The sequence below is a fragment of the Rattus norvegicus genome, chromosome 16 (assembly GCF_036323735.1).
Source record: "Rattus norvegicus strain BN/NHsdMcwi chromosome 16, GRCr8, whole genome shotgun sequence".
Lineage (NCBI taxonomy): Eukaryota > Metazoa > Chordata > Mammalia > Rodentia > Muridae > Rattus > Rattus norvegicus.
Window position 1 is genome coordinate 17,416,485 of NC_086034.1, and position 16,780 is coordinate 17,433,264.

The 16,780-nt window shown below is 47.6% G+C and overlaps 2 protein-coding genes across 5 annotated transcripts in view; one reads left to right on the plus strand and one right to left on the minus strand.

The window, feature by feature from the left end:
- C16h19orf44 (similar to human chromosome 19 open reading frame 44) overlaps positions 1-13,624 on the minus strand; it is a 16,068-nt gene extending 2,444 nt beyond the window's left edge. The window contains exons 1-5 of one of the 3 annotated variants that reach the window (NM_001013879.1): positions 13,502-13,559; positions 9,483-10,215; positions 7,996-8,272; positions 6,776-6,849; positions 1,626-2,001 (exon numbers count right to left, since the gene is read on the minus strand). In NM_001013879.1, coding sequence (NP_001013901.1) covers positions 1,626-2,001; positions 6,776-6,849; positions 7,996-8,272; positions 9,483-10,214 — 1,459 coding nt within the window. In that variant the 5' untranslated portion in view covers position 10,215; positions 13,502-13,559. Of the gene's footprint in view, positions 1-1,625; positions 2,002-6,775; positions 6,850-7,995; positions 8,273-9,482; positions 10,216-13,380 lie in introns of all 3 variants that reach the window. The other 2 variants (XM_006252799.4, XM_039094275.2) reach the window with 2 other exon arrangements.
- Calr3 (calreticulin 3) overlaps positions 13,621-16,780 on the plus strand; it is a 26,673-nt gene continuing 23,513 nt past the window's right edge. Inside the window, exons 1-2 of one of the 2 annotated variants that reach the window (NM_001012212.1) lie at positions 13,621-13,900; positions 13,997-14,098. In NM_001012212.1, coding sequence (NP_001012212.1) covers positions 13,810-13,900; positions 13,997-14,098 — 193 coding nt within the window. In that variant the 5' untranslated portion in view covers positions 13,621-13,809. The remainder of the gene's footprint in view (positions 13,901-13,996; positions 14,099-16,780) is intronic. The other variant, XM_039094712.2, reaches the window with a different exon arrangement.

A 16,780-nucleotide genomic window follows, 5' to 3' on the forward strand; every position in this document is an offset into this window, starting at 1 on the left:
TTTATTTTGGGTCCTCTCACTCTGCCTTCTGGGGCTGAGAGGCCAGGTAAGCTACCACAGTCACCTAGCACTTACATGGGGTCTAGAGTTCCAAACCTTGGTCCTCATACTTTGAACAAAAGCACCCCACCACTGAGCTGTCTTCTCCATCCCCACTGCTGACTTTTTTTTTTTTTTTTTTTTTTTTTTTTGGTTTTTTTCGGAGCTGGGGACCGAACCCAGGGCCTTGCGCTTCCTAGGCAAGCGCTCTACCACTGAGCTAAATCCCCAACCCCCACTGCTGACTTTCTTAATAGCTAATTCAGATTTTCCCCCAAAGACAGGCTTGGGTGTGGCTCAGTCCTCAGAGCTCACCTACCTGGCACAAAGCCCTCAATCCCCAGCACCCTGTGCACCATGAGTGGTGGCGCAGCCCCATCATCCCAGCACTCAGGAGGCTGAGCATGGAGGATCAGCTCAAGGTTATCTTCATACCAGTGCAGTTTGAAGCCAGCCTAGATCACTTGAGACCCTTGTCTCAACAGACAAACCGTAAGACCAACAAGTGCCAAATTCAAAACAAGCTCTCAAGTGAGGACTGCAGCTATTGTCCCCAGGAGAGAAGGAGGGATCAGCAGCTGACCAGCTAAGACAAAGGCCTAGAGCAGTGTTGGACAGAAAAGGAGGAGCCAGAGACCACAACTGGAAAGGACAGACACATCTGGAAAGTCCTGGGCATGATGAGAAGAGCTACTTTCAGAATATGTTCGCCACTAAGGTCAGACATGTGGCCTGTGACAACGCAGCCCCTGCCACTTCTGTGAAGTCCTGACTGCAGCTAGTGAGGACCTAAAGCTAGGGCGGCCAGACAGGCTGGTGGATACCCCCTGTCCTTTCCCCAGGGCCCCGTGTTCCCTGTAGCAGGCTCCTGGGTGCCAGCAGCACCCTGCCTCAGTGCTGGCATTTTGAACTGTGTTCAGACTTCAAAGCCTTCCCATGATTGGAAGCCACTGGGAACATCATAGCCACCACCCCTTTTCCTGGGAAGAGGAAATGGAAATGGGGTGCCAAAATTCCCCCTAAAGCCAGCAATGATAACAGCCCAGATTGGAGGGTGTGTTGGGAGTTGGTCTTGACTTCTATGCCGACTTCTGTTTATAGTCTGGACTATGGTGTGGTCAAGCATCTCGGTCTCAATGTTATGAAACAATTGTCTTCCATCATCTCAATAAAGAGCTGATTCAGCAAGGGTCCCAGGTCAAGAGAAGCAAGGGAAGGACCATAGGGAGGTGGCCATGAGGAGTTGTGATGAGGTCATCAAGGGATCTGACATGAGGTCTCAATGAGAGAACAGACATGAGGACACACTTGGACCAGAACAAGACAGGGCGAGACTTGTTTTGAAGGTGAAGGATAGCATGACTGGGATGTAGACAGCTTAGATGTCTACAACTGTTCATGGAATAGATGAATATCTGCCCAGGCACAGCGCTTAAAGCTTGTTAGTAAACTTAATAGGTCTTTGTGTCAATTATTTGGGATCTAGAACAGGAAAAGATAAGGCTATCGTTCTTAAATTACAGCCTGCACCCAAGGACACCACAGCGCCACAGGGGCCTACCCAGGTTCTCACAGGCCCGACTTACCCTTGGTCCACTGGTAGGCAAAGGCAGGGTCAAGCGTCTGCACAGCTGTCTCCTTCACGACTCTGGTCACACCTCTGCCCCATTCTGTCCTTGACAGAGGTTGTCTGGAAACAGTATCTGTCTGTTCACCAGATGAAAACTTTGACAAAGTGTCCAGAGTCCTGTCAAGTGATTCCTCTAAGGCCAAGGGACCAGAGAACTGCTCAAAATCTTCCGAGTAAACTGGGCTTACAGAGAGTGCAGTGGGTGTCTCCATGGAGCGTGCACTGGACATACTGTGAGACCAGACAGCTGCTGTAGAACTGGCACCCGGGTGCTCTGAGATCTCATGCTCAGTGGTAAGATCCTCTTCATCCTCAACCACAGTGGTCACACCCTGAAAACACAGAACTCTTGGGCCACACAGCCCTCTGTGCTACCAGTCGAGTAGCAGATGGGGGGGGGGGGAGTTTCTGCCTGAAATTCCTTCCCTTAAAAAATCTTCCTCCTAAAAGGAACGAGGGTGACAGAGCTGAAGGAGAGAGCTAAACAGTGCGTCCTTTAGCCAGTCACAGCAGCAGACACCTGTAACCCCAGCATTCAGGCAGAAGGGACCACAGATTCTAGGTTAGCCTGAGCTACACGGCAAGATCCTCAGAAACACAAGAAGTAATCCAGGCAGAGCAGTACACACCGTAAGCCCAGCACTCTGGAGACAGGGGCAGAAGGATCGGGAATTCAAGGCTAGCCTCAGCTACATATTGATTTGAAGGCCAGCCTGGGCTATATAAGACACTGTCTCAGAAAACCAAAAAGTAAAAATAAAGACAGCCAAGGTATATCACACATGCAATCTCATCACTTGGAATGCAGAGGCCTGATGACTGTCTAGTTTCAGGCCAGGCCAGACTACAGAGTAAGACCCTGTCCCCTGATCTTCCCAAAGAAAATAATTAAAACTATCCTCTCTGTGGGCTGGGAAGATGGCTCAGCAGGTAAAGGTACTCACTGCCAAGTCCAACAACCTGGATCTCCTAGACTCACATGCAGATGCACACACACACACACACACACACACACACACACACACACACACACACCGAAAAACTCTTGTGTGTGTGAAATAAGACAGCTCAGTGGTTGAGAGTACTGTCTTCTCTTACAAAGGACCAGGATTCAATTACCAGCACCTATGTGGCAGCTCACAGCTGTCTGCAACTCCAGTTGCCTGGGATCAAACTCCCTTACAAAGACACACATGCAGGCAAAACACAGACTCAGAAAATAAATTAACTAAAAAGCAAAAAAATTATAAAAGGTAAAACAGCCATGAAAAAGCTTATGAAGTACACTTCCATTTAAAGAAAACATGAGGCTAGAGAGACAGCTCTTAGGCCAATGTGCTGCCAGCACCCATAGTGAGGGGCTCAAAATTGTCGGAAATCCAGCTCTAGATTTCATGCCCTCTTCTGGCCGTCGTGGGCGCTGCACCGCACTCACATACATGCATGTACCTCCAGAAACACATAATTAGAAAATATAAAAATACTCTATTTGTGTAAACAGGGAAACTCCGTGTTGTCAGGGAGGCATGTAGCTGGAGATTTCGAAGCCCAGGGCCTTGTGCATGCTTAGCACATGCTGTCCCACTCTGCTGAAGCCTAGCACCAGGGACCATGAAGCACTTCACACAAGGCTTCTTACTTCTGTAGTCCAAAGAGGACAAGGGCAGAACTCATTCTGTAGCCCAGGCTAGCCTAAAGTTATGTGCATCAGTATGGTCTCAAACTCACAGCAGTCCTACTGTGGTAGCTTCCCAAGTGTAGGGATGGCAGATATGAGCCAGCACATCTGACTAGCTTTCGGGTTTCTTTGTGGACAGCGTGGTTGTTTGAGTAAGAGTGGCCCCCACGGGCTCATACGCTTGACTGCTCAGACACCAGGGAGTGGCACTATTTGAAAGGACTGTAAGGATTAAGATGAATGGTCTTGTTGGAGGAGGTGTGTCAATGGGAGTGGCCAGTGAGGTTTTAGAACCCCGGCCAGGCCCAGAGTCTCTCTCTTTTGGCCTACAGATCTGGACGTAGCGCCCAGCTGCTGCTGCAGCGCCTGTCTGCATGCTGAACACTTCCTGCCATGAAGATAATGCGGTCAAACCGGAACCGTAAGCAAGTCCCCATTAACTCATTCTATAAGAGCTGTGAGAAAAGGTCGGTGGATCTGAGTCTGACGCCAGCCAGACTTGGTCTACAGAGTTCCAGGTCAGCCAGGACTACACAGAAAAAACATCTCAAAAACCAACCAAACAAAAAGGTTGCCATGGTGACTGTGTCTCCTCACAGCCATAGAACCACGGCTACAACAGACCTAAGACAGACATATACACCTCATGATGGCCCTAAACTGGAATGTGCAGGAATTAGACTTGATGGAAGGGAAAACCAGAAACAGCCCTGGGGCATATCTACGGTGGGAAGACTACTACTGCATGTGGGCAGTACAATCCTGTGAGCAGTCTCAGGCTGAAGGAAAAGCGGAAGGGGAACTGAGCACCTAATTGTAGATGTTCTGTGACCATCGGTCTCACTCCTGCCTCCAGGCCTCAGCCCTTCCTTAAAACAATTAAGCTGCTGCTATCTGATGTCCATCACAGACACAAAAGTAACTAAGACACCATAGAACCAAAGATGGCCTTGGACTTCTGGTCCTCCCACCTCCAGTTCCGCAGTGTGGGAGGACTGGGTCTGAATTCACCATCCAGTTAGATGCTATGAACTTTAAAGGTAGACCTTTGTATGGCTCTAAACAGTCGTCTGACAGGGCAGACACTCCCAGGCTGTGTGTGTGGCTGGGGGCTGTAGCCTGCTCAGCCTTTGCTGTGCAAGCTATCATAAGAAGGGGCTCTGGGGCTGGAGAGGTGGCTCAGCAGCTAAGAGCACCAACTGCTCTTCCAGAGTCCAGAGGTCCTGAGTTCAATTCCCAGCAACCACATGGTGGCTCACAGCCATCTGTAATGGGATCTGATGCCCTCTTCTGGTGTGTCTGAAGACAGTGGCAATGTACTCACATGAGATAAATAAATCTTAAAAAAGGGGGGGGGGGCTCTGGCTAGGCACGGTGGCCACACCTATAACCCCATCACTTGGGAGGCAGAGGCAGGAGGATCTCTATGAGCTTGAGGCTTAGTCTCATCTACAGAGTGATCTCCAGGACAGCCAGGACCACACAGAGAGACCCTGTAACAGAGAAAGGGGGGGGGGGGGATGCAGTTCTGATCACTTCTTTTTTGTGTTAAAGGATTTATTTCTGTGCAGCCCTGGCTGTCTTGGAATTCACTGTGTAGATCAGGCTGACCTTGAACTCAAAGAGATCCTCCTGCCTCTGCCTCTTGAGTGCTGGGATTAGTAGAGTGCACACCAGACCTGGCACTATCACTTTGTTTAGAAACATTTTTATTACATTTACTTAGTAAACATATGTATGCATATGCAAGTACATGCGTGTTGAATTTTGGTCTTTTGTTACGTGTTATAATGCTAAGTGTGGGCTCTGGTTTCCCTAGACCTGCTTGGGTCCCATAGACCCAAGTAAGGCTATGTGACCCTGCCCCCAAGTTATTTCCTACTGGTAAATAAAGATGCCTACAGCCTATAGCTGGGCAGAATTGAGATAGGTGGGGCTTGGTGTTCCCAGCCTGGAGGTCAGAAGAGACTACGAGGAGGGAGGGAAGAAGGTGAATGAAGAGAAGGAAGACGCCAAGGGGTAGGAGTCAAGAAAGCATGAATCTGAGAGCTGGCCAACTGGAGTTAGGAGCAGCCCAGATGAAACTTAGTAAGTAATAATTCTGGGTTATCAGTAGGAAAAGATTTTAATAACATAAGGGTAGATATCTGCCTAGCTCTAGTGATGATTAAGGCTTATTATTAATATAAATAATATTATTTATTATTAATTATAATAATTATTATATAATTAATTGTGTGTGTTTTATCCAGGTACTAAATGGTCAGTGGCGGGGAAAACCCCGTATTGGGATTAAAAACTTCTAGGACACACGTGTTATTTAGTATGTGTGCAAATGTGAGCACATTTGTACTATACAGTATATACACATACAGAAGAGAGTATGTTATCCTATGTGTGTACATGTGAGCGCATGCATGCTGTCAGTGTGTGAGCACATGCAAACACATGTGACAGTCAGAGACAGACAAAGCCAGGAGTCTTCTCTCTTCCTTAGTGGGACCTCTGGGCTGCACTGGGGTTGCCAGGCTTGGAAGCAGACACCATAACCTGCTGAGCATCTTAGCGTGGGTCCCTTGTGGACCAAGTGACTCTCTCTCTTCCTGTCCTTACCAGCAGCTGTGGCACTCTTGACAGCCTTTGATAACAACTGCAGGACATTGAGCAGTCTCCTGCTCTCAGTCCTACAGACCCTGGTCCCCCGATCTCACCAACAGGTCTCCAAATGTTGCCAATGTCCCCGGGGGAGACCAGACTGCTGCTGCTGACCCCATGGCCTAAACAGAACACTGCAGCTGCAAATTTGCTGCACTTCTAGTGACTTGTAGGGAGTGGGGCGCAGAGGCAGATCCCTTGTCCAGCACAGGCCATACCTGGTCTGTCCCCAACACTGCACAGGACGTACATAAGGGCTGGTGAGATAGCCCAGATGATAAGGAACGTGACAACCGGAGCTCCATCACAGGACTCACAGGACATAGAGAGAGCTTCTCCTCTGAAGCTTTCCAAGTGTGGCTGTGGCGCACAAGCACGCACTTTGCGAGTGCAAGCTCAGTATGCACACAAAATGAGTAAATGTGGAGATCAGACAGATCCCTACGAGTCTGCAGCCAGTCTGATGGATAGAGAGAGTTCTGGTCAGGACTCCATAGTAAGACCCAATTTTTAATTAAAAACCAAGGTAAAGGGCTGGAGAGATGGCTCAGCGGTTAAGAGCACCCGACTGCTCTTCCAGAGGTCCTGAGTTCAATTCCCAGCAACCATGGTGGCTCACAACCATCTGTAAAGAGATCCGATGCCTCTTCTGGTGTGTCTGAAGACAGCTACAGTGTACTTATATATAATAAATAAATCTTTAAAAAACAAACAAAAAAAAAACCAAAAAACCAAGGTAAATCAATACAATAAAAGGACCCCATCATACTTACTTTCTGTTCCCCATCTGATTTGTATCCGTCAGCCAGAACCAGATCATCAATGGACAAAATATTGATCCTAAAATCTGTAATTAAAAAATAAGTGCACAGTGGGTGAGGTGGCTCAGTGGGTAAAGGTACTTGTGGCCAAGCCTGCCAGCTTGAGTTTAATCCCTGACCCACATGGGGCGAAAGGAGAGAGCCAACTTGCTAGTGGTCCCTAACTCCCCATGGGCACTATGGACTTGGGCTCCCCTCACATAAAAACATTCAATAAAGAAAAAGAAGCCAGGGTCTGGAGAGATGGCTTAAGAACACTGGCTGCTTTCCCAGAGGTCCTGAGTTCAATCCAGCACCCACATGGTGGCTCACAACCATCTGTAATGGGATCTGGTGTGCAGATATATATATACATGCAAGTACCCATATACATAAAATATATAAATAAATCTTTTTAAAAATAAAAGAAAGAAAGAAAAAGAAGCCAGGCATAATGGTATATGCCTTTAACTATAGCATTCAAGAAACAGAGACAGGTGATCTCTGTGAGTTCAAGACCAGCCTGGTCTACAGAGCAAGTTCTGGGACAGTCAGAGCTACACAGAAAAAAAATTGTCTCAAAAATCAAACAAACAAAAAAGACTATCAAAGAACAAAACTACCAAGTTAGTGCAAGGAAGGGAAGACTACAGCCATCTATTAAAATGTCAGTTCTGTCCCTCAAGGCCACTCAACATGATATATCTCCCGCCGTTCCTCAGCCCACCCGGTGACAGTGCAGCAAGACACTCCCACTGAGCAGGCCGCAGTGGTCCAGAAGCCTCTGCCACCACGTCAGCCTCCGTTCTCTGAAGTACCCAGTCTTGAGTGCTGGGAACTGAACTGGGGTCTTCTGCAAGACCTCTGGGCCATGTCTCCAGCCAGCCATAGGCTGTTGGGTGTTTCCCATTTCCTGACCATGACTGAGTGGCTATATGAGGAGAACTGGCTCAGAGCCGGGGCTGGCAATCCGTACCTGACTTCTCAATACTCGGAGGACACGCAAGAAAGCAAGGAGTGTGTGTGGTGTCAGTCTTGGTATCTGACTGAGAAAAATTTCAGACGACTGGAAGTTCACTCAGGGCAGCTGGCAGTGTGACGACGGGACTCACCACCCAAACACCCAATGCCCTGGGACAACAGATTGGGTACACTGAAGGTAGCCTCCCCTTCCCCACAAGGTGACGGGTTACCATGGAGGCTGTCAGCAGCAGCTTCTGAGACTGGCTCCTCGGAAGACTCTGTCTCCATCCTGCTGGGGGAGGAAGCCAGCTTGATGCATTCCCTCTTTGAAGATGCCGATCTGGAGAAGTCATCACGGAGGATGGAAGGTGAGGTCGTAAGGGACGCTGGGTCCCCTCCGCTGCGGGTCTGCAGGGACTGAGCTCTCAAGCTAACACTAGTCGACTTTAAGCTGGACTGGTCCGCACTGAGCAGACACAGGACTCCCGGCTGATCTGGAGTCAGATCCTATTTTTGTGAAAAGAAAGGATGTGAAGTTACCAAACTTAAATGACGTCTCTCTCGCCCTTCCACAGAGCCACTGACACTGGGAGAGACGGGACCTGAGTACAATCCTCTGACCCACTGGTGGAGGTGCACACACACACACACACACACACACACACACACACACACACACACACAAATAGATAAAAGGAAGAAACGGAAAGGAAGAAAGAAAACAACAAAATAGTATATGGGATGTGTGTGTGGAAAAATGACTCAGCAGTTAAGAACACTTCTGCTCTTGCACAAGACAGTGTTCAATTCCCAGCATCCACAAGTTGGTTCAAACCCATCTGCAACTCCAGTCCCAGGGGACTGGACCTCCATAGGCACCAGGCCACATGTGGTGCACATAGGCAAACACTCTCTATATAATTTTTTTTTAATTTTATATATGTGGATGCACTGTCACTCTCTTCAGACACACCAGAAAAGGGCATCTGATCCCATTACAGATGGCTATGAGCCACCATGTGGTTGCTGGGAATTGAACTCAGGACCGCTAGAAGAACAGCCATTTCTCCAGCCCATAAAATTTTTTTTTTTAATTAAAAAAAAAAAGTCAGGGTGGAGAGATGGCTCAGTGGTTAAGAGCATTGCCTGGGGGCTGGGGATTTAGCTCAGTGGTAGAGCGCTTGGCTAGGAAGCGCAAGGCCCTGGGTTCGGTCCCCAGCTCCGAAAAAAAGAACCAAAAAAAAAAAAAAAAAAAAAAGAGCATTGCCTGATCTTCCAGAGGATTCAGGTTCAAATCCCAGAACCCATATGACAGCTCACAACTATCTATCTATCAGTGCCTTTCGTAAACCTGATAAACTGATTGGTTCTCCAAGTTGGTTTTAGGTCCTGTTTGTGCTTTCATTTGTCACTGGTTCCGTATGTGAAGCGAGATGTCTATTTACATCTCGCCAGCGATGATGTCACGCAACAACGGCTTGCTTCCGCAGGCATGCACTCAGCCAGCTTTCAAGGATCGATGCCCCCTTCTATCTTTGCAGGCACCCATGCCTACCTGGGGTGTACACACAGACATCAGACATATGTACAGAAGGGGGTTAGGTCTGAGGTATAGCTCACTAGCTGAGCAGCTGCTTGGTATGAACAAAGCCCTGGGCTCCGCCCCTAGAATCACACACAAAATGTAAAACTTGAAACCAACAAAAGAGTACGTTACCAAGAACACCTTTCCAAGGTCGCTCCTGGTGCCAGGGAGCTCCTGGTTTCCATTTCTTTCTTTTTCTCCAGAAGATTCCATCAAGCTTCCAAGCAACACTTTCATTTCCTCTTCGTCACTGTCAGGGGCATCATACTTTCTGGCAGGTTCTCTCTGAGTGGGCAGCAGGACTTGCTTCTCTGTCTCTGCTGCCAGCACTGGGGACCTGGCTTCAGCAGGCAGCTCCTTCTTCTTCAGAAACCTGCTACCTTTTCCGCTCTGCCCATCATCTCCTACCACAGATGTTTTGCACACTTGTTTCTGGAAAGTTCTGAGTGGATACTGGGAAGAAACAGAGGTTGTATCTGTCCTCTGAGGAAGACTCCGCTCACTGGCTGTGGAGTCAGATTCCATGCCGGACCAAGCTGTGGGTACCTGCCTCCGCTTCAGGATCTTGGTCTCAATCTGGGCCAGTTTCCTCAGGGCCTCACTGGCCCTGCTCTTGGAAGAGATGGTGGGGGGCCTCAAGCTCAGCCTCACCCCCGTCCCTGCCAAGGCCTCCTCTTTGGGCAACAAATATTTCTCGTCCATCGTTTGGTTTCTCTTTAGGATTCTGCTCTGCCCGGGTGCCATTTGGCCAAGACTTCGGGCTTGTACGTTTCTGATCTCTTCCATCTTCGAGCTATCAAAGAACATATCCCTGAAGTCAAAAGCACCATGTGGAGGGCCAAAGGGCCTTCTTGTGGAAGCCATTCTAGGAAAACAAAGATTGTGTTTTCAGCCTTTAAAAGCATTTCATTTTATTTATTTACTTTTTTGTTTTGTTTTACTTTGATTTTTTTTTCCTGGAAGCTCCTTAGACCAGGCCTGCGTCCCAAGTGCTGGGATCAAAGGTGTATGCCACCGCCACCCAGACAGAGAAGTATTTCTTTTAGTAAGCTGTAGGGCGTGTGGGACCATGCTACCAGATTGGTAAGAACTGGTAAGGTTGAGTGAGCTCGAACTCTGGGAACCTCAGAGATCTGAGACTAGGAGTCCAGCAGATTCGTACCTGTCTCTACCTGCAGCACCTGGAGTCCTTCCCCATGCTAATGAGGTATCTAGATAACCTAAGTCTTCAGTCAGTGACTTTCCCTTCCCGGTTTCCTAATCCCCAACCCCCTGAATAAAGTGCATGCACTCACATTTACCCCCAGTAAAGCAACAGGAACAAACAATGATTGTCTGCTGCCTCACTAAGCATCACCACAGGGAAGGCCTTGGCCTAAAACTGTGAAGAAGGCTTTCTTTTCCTCAGTCCTCGGGCACTCAGCACTCACTCCCAACCAGACCAGATCCCACTAGTGTCTGCCACCCCCTTTCTCCCTGGGCTGCAGATGCCTGAGGGGAAAGGCAAACTGAGGCTCCTGTTCCTGACTTCCCCTGGCAGTACACTTGGTATCCAGAAAGGAGACAGGAAACCACAACAGTCCTCTCAGAGCAGAACCTGCTTTCCCCTTCTGGTCCAGTGTAGCAGTGTCTGATGCCCTGAAGGGGAGCACAGGCTGTGGACTCCCTCTCCAGCCTTCTCTGCTTCCCCACAACCTCCTGCAGAGGCAGCATGACAGTCAGCTGGGACGCCACACACTGGTAATCTCAGCATTTAGGAGGCAGGTAGATCTCTATGGGTTCATGATCAAACTGGGCAGTGGCTCCCCATTTCCCTTTCCCCACTGTTGCCCCAGGGACCTAGCTTCAATGGTTAGCTCTTTCTTCTTCAAAAACCTGATACCTTTTCCATTTTGTCCATTCTTCTTTGCCAACTTGGGCTATGTAAGGAGACCCTGTTTTGAAAAAGCCAAACAAAACAAAACAAAACAAAAAACCCAACACTTGGGAGGCAGAGGCAGGCAGATGTCTGAGTTTGAGGCCAGCCTGGTCTACTGAGTGAATTCTAGGCTAACCAAGGCTACATGGAGAAACTCTGTCTTGAAAAACCAAAACAGGCAGGAGAAATGGCTCAGTGGTTTAGAGCACTGATTGCTCTGAAGTCCAGCTCTGACTCCAGAGGTCCTGAGTTCAATTCCCAGCAACCACATGGTGGCTCACAGGCATCTGTAATGGGATCTGATGCCCTCTTCTGGTGTCTGAGGATAGCTACAGTGTACTCATATACATAAAATAAATAAATCTTAAAAAAAAAAAAAGGAAAAAGAAAAACCAAAACAACAACAAAGCCAAAAAACAAAACAAAAACAAAAAAACATTTATGTGGAAATGTATGTGTACCTCATGCATGAAGGAGCGTTCCCTCAGAGGTCAGAAGAGGTGTGGGATCCTTTGAAATTAGAGTTAATAAAAGTTGTGGACCACCATGTGGGTGCTAGGAGTGAAACCCAGGACCTCTGCAAGAGCAAGCACTGTTCTAACCGTGGAGCCATCTCTACCTCCTTTTTTTTTTTTTTATTTCTTATTTTTTAAATTTTGGTGGATACAGGGTTTCTCTGGTATCGCTGGATGTCCTAGATCTCACTCTCTAGACCAGGCTGGCCTCAGGGTGTTTTGTTGTTGTTGTTTTGTTTTGTTTTAAGATTTTATTCTGGGAGGCTAGAGAAATGGCTCACGGTTAAGAGCATTGACTGCTCTTCCAAAAGTCCTGAGTTCAATTCCTAGCAACCACATGGTGGCTCACAACCATCTGTAATGGGATCTGATGCCCTTTTCTGGTGTGTATAAAAGAGCAACAGAATACTCATAACATAAAAAAATTAATACATTTAAATATATATTTTTTAAAGATTTTATTTTTATTTTATGCATATGTGTACACTGTCACTGTCTTCAGAAGCCCTCCTTTTTTAATGATTTATTTATTATCTATAAGTACACCTTAGCTGTCTTCAGACACACCAGAAGAGGGCATCAGATCTCTTACAGATGGTTGTGAGCCACCATGTGGTTGCTGGGAATTGAACTCAGGACCTCTGTGAGAGCAGTCAGTGCTCTTTGCTAAGCTATCTCTCTAGCTCCTCCTTAAAAAAAATGCAGTCAGTGCTCTTTGCTAAGCTATCTCTCTAGCTCCTCCTTAAAAAAATTTTTTTTAGAAAAACAAAACAGAATCAAAAACAAAATTATTTTTAGCACTTGACAGAATTTCATTTATTGCCTGTGTGCCTGTGTGTTCACCCAGAAGGAAGTCAGAGGGCAAACAGCAGATTTGCCTCTCTCCCTTCACCATGTGTGTTCCTGGAACGGAGCTCGCACCTTTTCCAATGTGCCATCTCGCAGGCTCAGCACGGTTTCTTCTAAAAGTCCCTTAAGTTCCTCTCCTGCATTCAAAAACTCCCATGCTAAAGTCTGAACAAGGTTAGTCTCCATAAACAACATCAAAAGGAAAGAAAGAAAAAGATACCGGGCAATTGCCCTGGAGTTACTATGTAAGCCTGCAATTCCACTCAGTTGCAGCCCAAGAGAAACGAAAATGTACGCAAACTTTCATAGGTCATTCACAACATACAAAACGGAAACAACCCTGATGCCTATGAACTACTGAGTGAACCATGCAGAGGGTAGGATATTACTCAACTTTTAAAACGGAGAGGAAGGGCACTGGCTTAGCCACTGCTCACAGCGACCGAATTTATTACCAGAGCCCACATGGTGGTGGAAGAAGAGAATCGATTCCTCTGACCACACGTAAATAAATGTAAAACCTATTATATATGCTTCTTTAAAAGTTTTATATATCCATGAGCGTGAGGGTGAGTGGCGGCAATCTCAGCACTTGGGTAGTGCTGCAGGAAGAGCAGGAGTTGATGGCCAGCCTCTACTATACAGAGAGGCCAGCCTGGGCTAACTGAGATGCAGTCTCGAATGACTAATAAAACACAAAATGTAAAGGCGCTAAGTACTACACACTGCCGGCACTCAGTTTCCTCACTTTTGTTAGCAACCCTACAGGATCATGCTCCAACGCCCTCCAAACGAGGAAACTCAGGTGTGTGAATGCCGCCCGTCTTCCCGCAGCCCCTGGTCGATCCAGTAGATCACTGTGAGGTCACCTGAGTAGCGGCGTTGTCCTCTGCCCGCCAGGTTTCGGCCTCAATGTATAGGCCCCAGTGTGCGGTTGCCCCAGGAGACTACGCCAGAGCCGCTTGAGACTACATTTCCCGTCGCCCACCGCGCTCCACCCACCAATAAGTGCTTCAGGTCACAATCGCGGGGCGTCACGGGATCTGTAATTCCAGTGCGCCCATTCAGCAGCCTCAGGTCATAATCCCAAGGCATGCCTGGAGTTGTAGTTTCCGAGTTGCGCCCCTCAGGCGGTACGGACGCCTGAAAGCGGAGAGTGGAAGTCTCACGTGCAGCTATGGTCCGGGCTCGCGTGTCGCTCTGGGCCATCTGCGTGCTGCGCGTGGCACTGGCCACTGTATACTTCCAGGAGGAGTTTCTAGACGGAGGTGAAGGCGATTGCCGTGGTGGCTGGCGGCCTGTGTCCACCATCTGTGATCTGGATCCGTGCATTTTGCACCGTTAACCTTCCTGTCTCTCCACAGAGCGCTGGAGGAACCGCTGGGTGCAGTCCACCAATGACTCCCAGTTCGGGCACTTCCGAGTCTCATCGGGGAAGTTCTATGGGCATAAAGAGAAAGACAAAGGTTAGTGTAGAATCGGGAGCAAATAAGAGTAGAGTTAGAAACCGCACGGCATCCTGACAGCGCACCCCTCGTTCAAGCCAGGACATTGAGGCACAATGCAGGCTCTGCGATACCCTGTTTGGGTTTTACATTAGTTTAAGATTGAGCGGAGGGTATTTTGGTTTTAGTTTTTGAGCAGTCTTATGTAGCCTTAGATGGCTCTAAGTCCCAGCCTCCCAAGTGCTGGTTACTTTTTCTTTATCTATGTATACTGGGGGAAGGAGGTTAGAATGAACCCTGAGTAAGGACTGGAATGACAGTGGAGGTGCTCAGAAAGACTCAGAAAGTGCTGGAAGGACAACTGGGGTCAACAGGAATGACTGTGTTGGCATTTTTCAGTAGTCGCCCAAGATCACTCCATGAAAATTGGAACCAGGCTGTAGCACAACCTGGGATCCTAGCATTCCAGGGACTTCATGAGGCAGGAAAAATCACAAGTTCAAGACCAGCCTGGCTATAGAGTGAACTCTGGGTCACCCTAAGATACAGCCAGATCTTGTCACAAAACAAAAAGGGGAAATCAAAATGAAAAGTGGGGCCAGCAAGATTGGCCTGTAGCCAAACTTGATGATCTGCGTTTGATCCCCAGAACCTACAGGGTAAAAGGAGAGAACCTATGCCCACAAGTTGTCTTCTAACCTTGGCACATGCCCAAACCCCACAAAATAAATAAATGTAAATTGTATTTTATTTATTTTAGTTTAGTTTTATTTGTCTTGAGCCAGGGTCTCTGTGTATGCCTGACTATCCAGAAACTCACTAAAAAAAATGCTTGCCCCTTCTGTCTCTTGAGTGCTGGGATTTAAGGCATACACTAACAAAACCGGCCAATAAATGTGTTTGTCTAACATCTATAAAGTCCTGGATCCCATCTCCAGTATAGCCTAAATGGGCCATAGTGCACATTCAAGAGAAATGGCAAAAGAATTAAAAAGGCCAAAGTTGATTTTAGCTACATTGCAAGTTCAGTGTCAACCCAGGATACACAAGAACTTGTCTGGAAAAAAAGAGTTGGTTTATCTGAGACAGGTTCCCTCTATGAAGCCCAGACTGGCCTCAAACTCCAGGTCCTACTGCCTCAGTCAGCCCAGTGCTTGGTTGGTTCACAGGTGTGAGTTACTATGCTGAGAAGTTTTTCTTTTTAAGATTTATTTACTATGTATATAACATTCTGCCTGCATGTATGCCTGCAGGCCAGAAGAAAGCACTAAATCTCATTATAGATGGTTGTGAGCCACCATGTGGTAGCTGGGAATTGAACTCAGGACCTTTGAAAGAGCAGACGGTGCTTTTTACCTTTGAGCCACCTCTCCAACCCATTGGGAAAGTTTTATTGAAGTGTCTTAACACAGATGAAGCAGTCACATCTGTTCATTTACATATTATGCACAGTAGTCCCTTGGATGTTACAAAGCAAAGAATTGAGACAGAGACCCAGTGACACCCTAGGTCTAAAGTATCCACCATCTAGAGTCAAGTTGGAGTTGTCTTGCCTAGCATGTGCAGCTGAAACACCGCAGAATCCGGGTGTGACTAGAGGAGGAGGAAGGTGAAGAGTGAGGGTTCTAAGATCCAGCTCTAAGAGGCCAGCCTGGTGGCAAAGTCCTTTAATCCTAGCACTCAGAAAACAGAATCAGGAGACTCTATGTGAATTTGAGGCCATCCTGGTCTGCATAATGAATTCTAGGACAACCAGGGGTACAAAGTGAGACCTCCTGGGGGCGGAGGGGGGGCGGATAGTAAGATAGTAATATATAAAATAATTCAGAAACAAAACTGAAGTGGGTGAAAAGAGCCCTGATATGGCACGAATGAGCCAGAGGATGTGGCTGCTGTCTGCCTACCAAATTCTATGTCTCCCTTTTGAAGAATTTGTATTTCATCCATTTCCTCCAAACCCCATTGAGCATGAAGAACAGCAGGCCTGGTACCTGGGTTCTGGAAATTGGATTTTTCCCCTGCATGGTCTCCAGGGACCATGACTTCATTGTCACGGTGGAAAGATTCAAGGAGTTCAGACGGGCTGGAGATGACAGGAGAGAATAGGGGCCCTTGGGCCTGCCTGGTGCTTGAGGTAGGCGTGGGATGGGGGATCTGAGTCCCATGAGAAAATGGAGGAGGAGGAGGAAGAAGAAAAGGAGGAGGAAGATGAAGAGAAGGAGGAGGAGGAGGCAGGATGGAAGTAGGGAGCCAGCCTTGAGCTGAGGCTTGGATGTGTGGATGAACACCCAAGTTTGGGCTACTGAAATGAATCAGTGGGTAAAGGAGCTCACCTCCAAATCTCACTCCCAGTTTGAACCCTGGTATCTACCTGTTAGAAGTAGAGACCTGATTCTCCCACGTTGTACTCTGACTCTCATATATGTAAGGGACACATACTTCCCTTACCCTAACACATATATAAAATAAACAAATAAATGTAATTTTACCTTTTTTTTTTTTTTGGAACTGAGGACCGAACCCAGGACCTTGCGATTGCTAGGCAAGCGCTCTACCACTGAGCTAAATCCCCAACCCCCCTAAATGTAATTTTAAAAGTTGAAAGAGCCGGGTACAATGGGACCTTTGATCCCGGCACATGGGAGGCAGAGGTAAGCAGATATATATGAGTTTCAGGACAACTGGCGCTAGGTGGGAAGACAA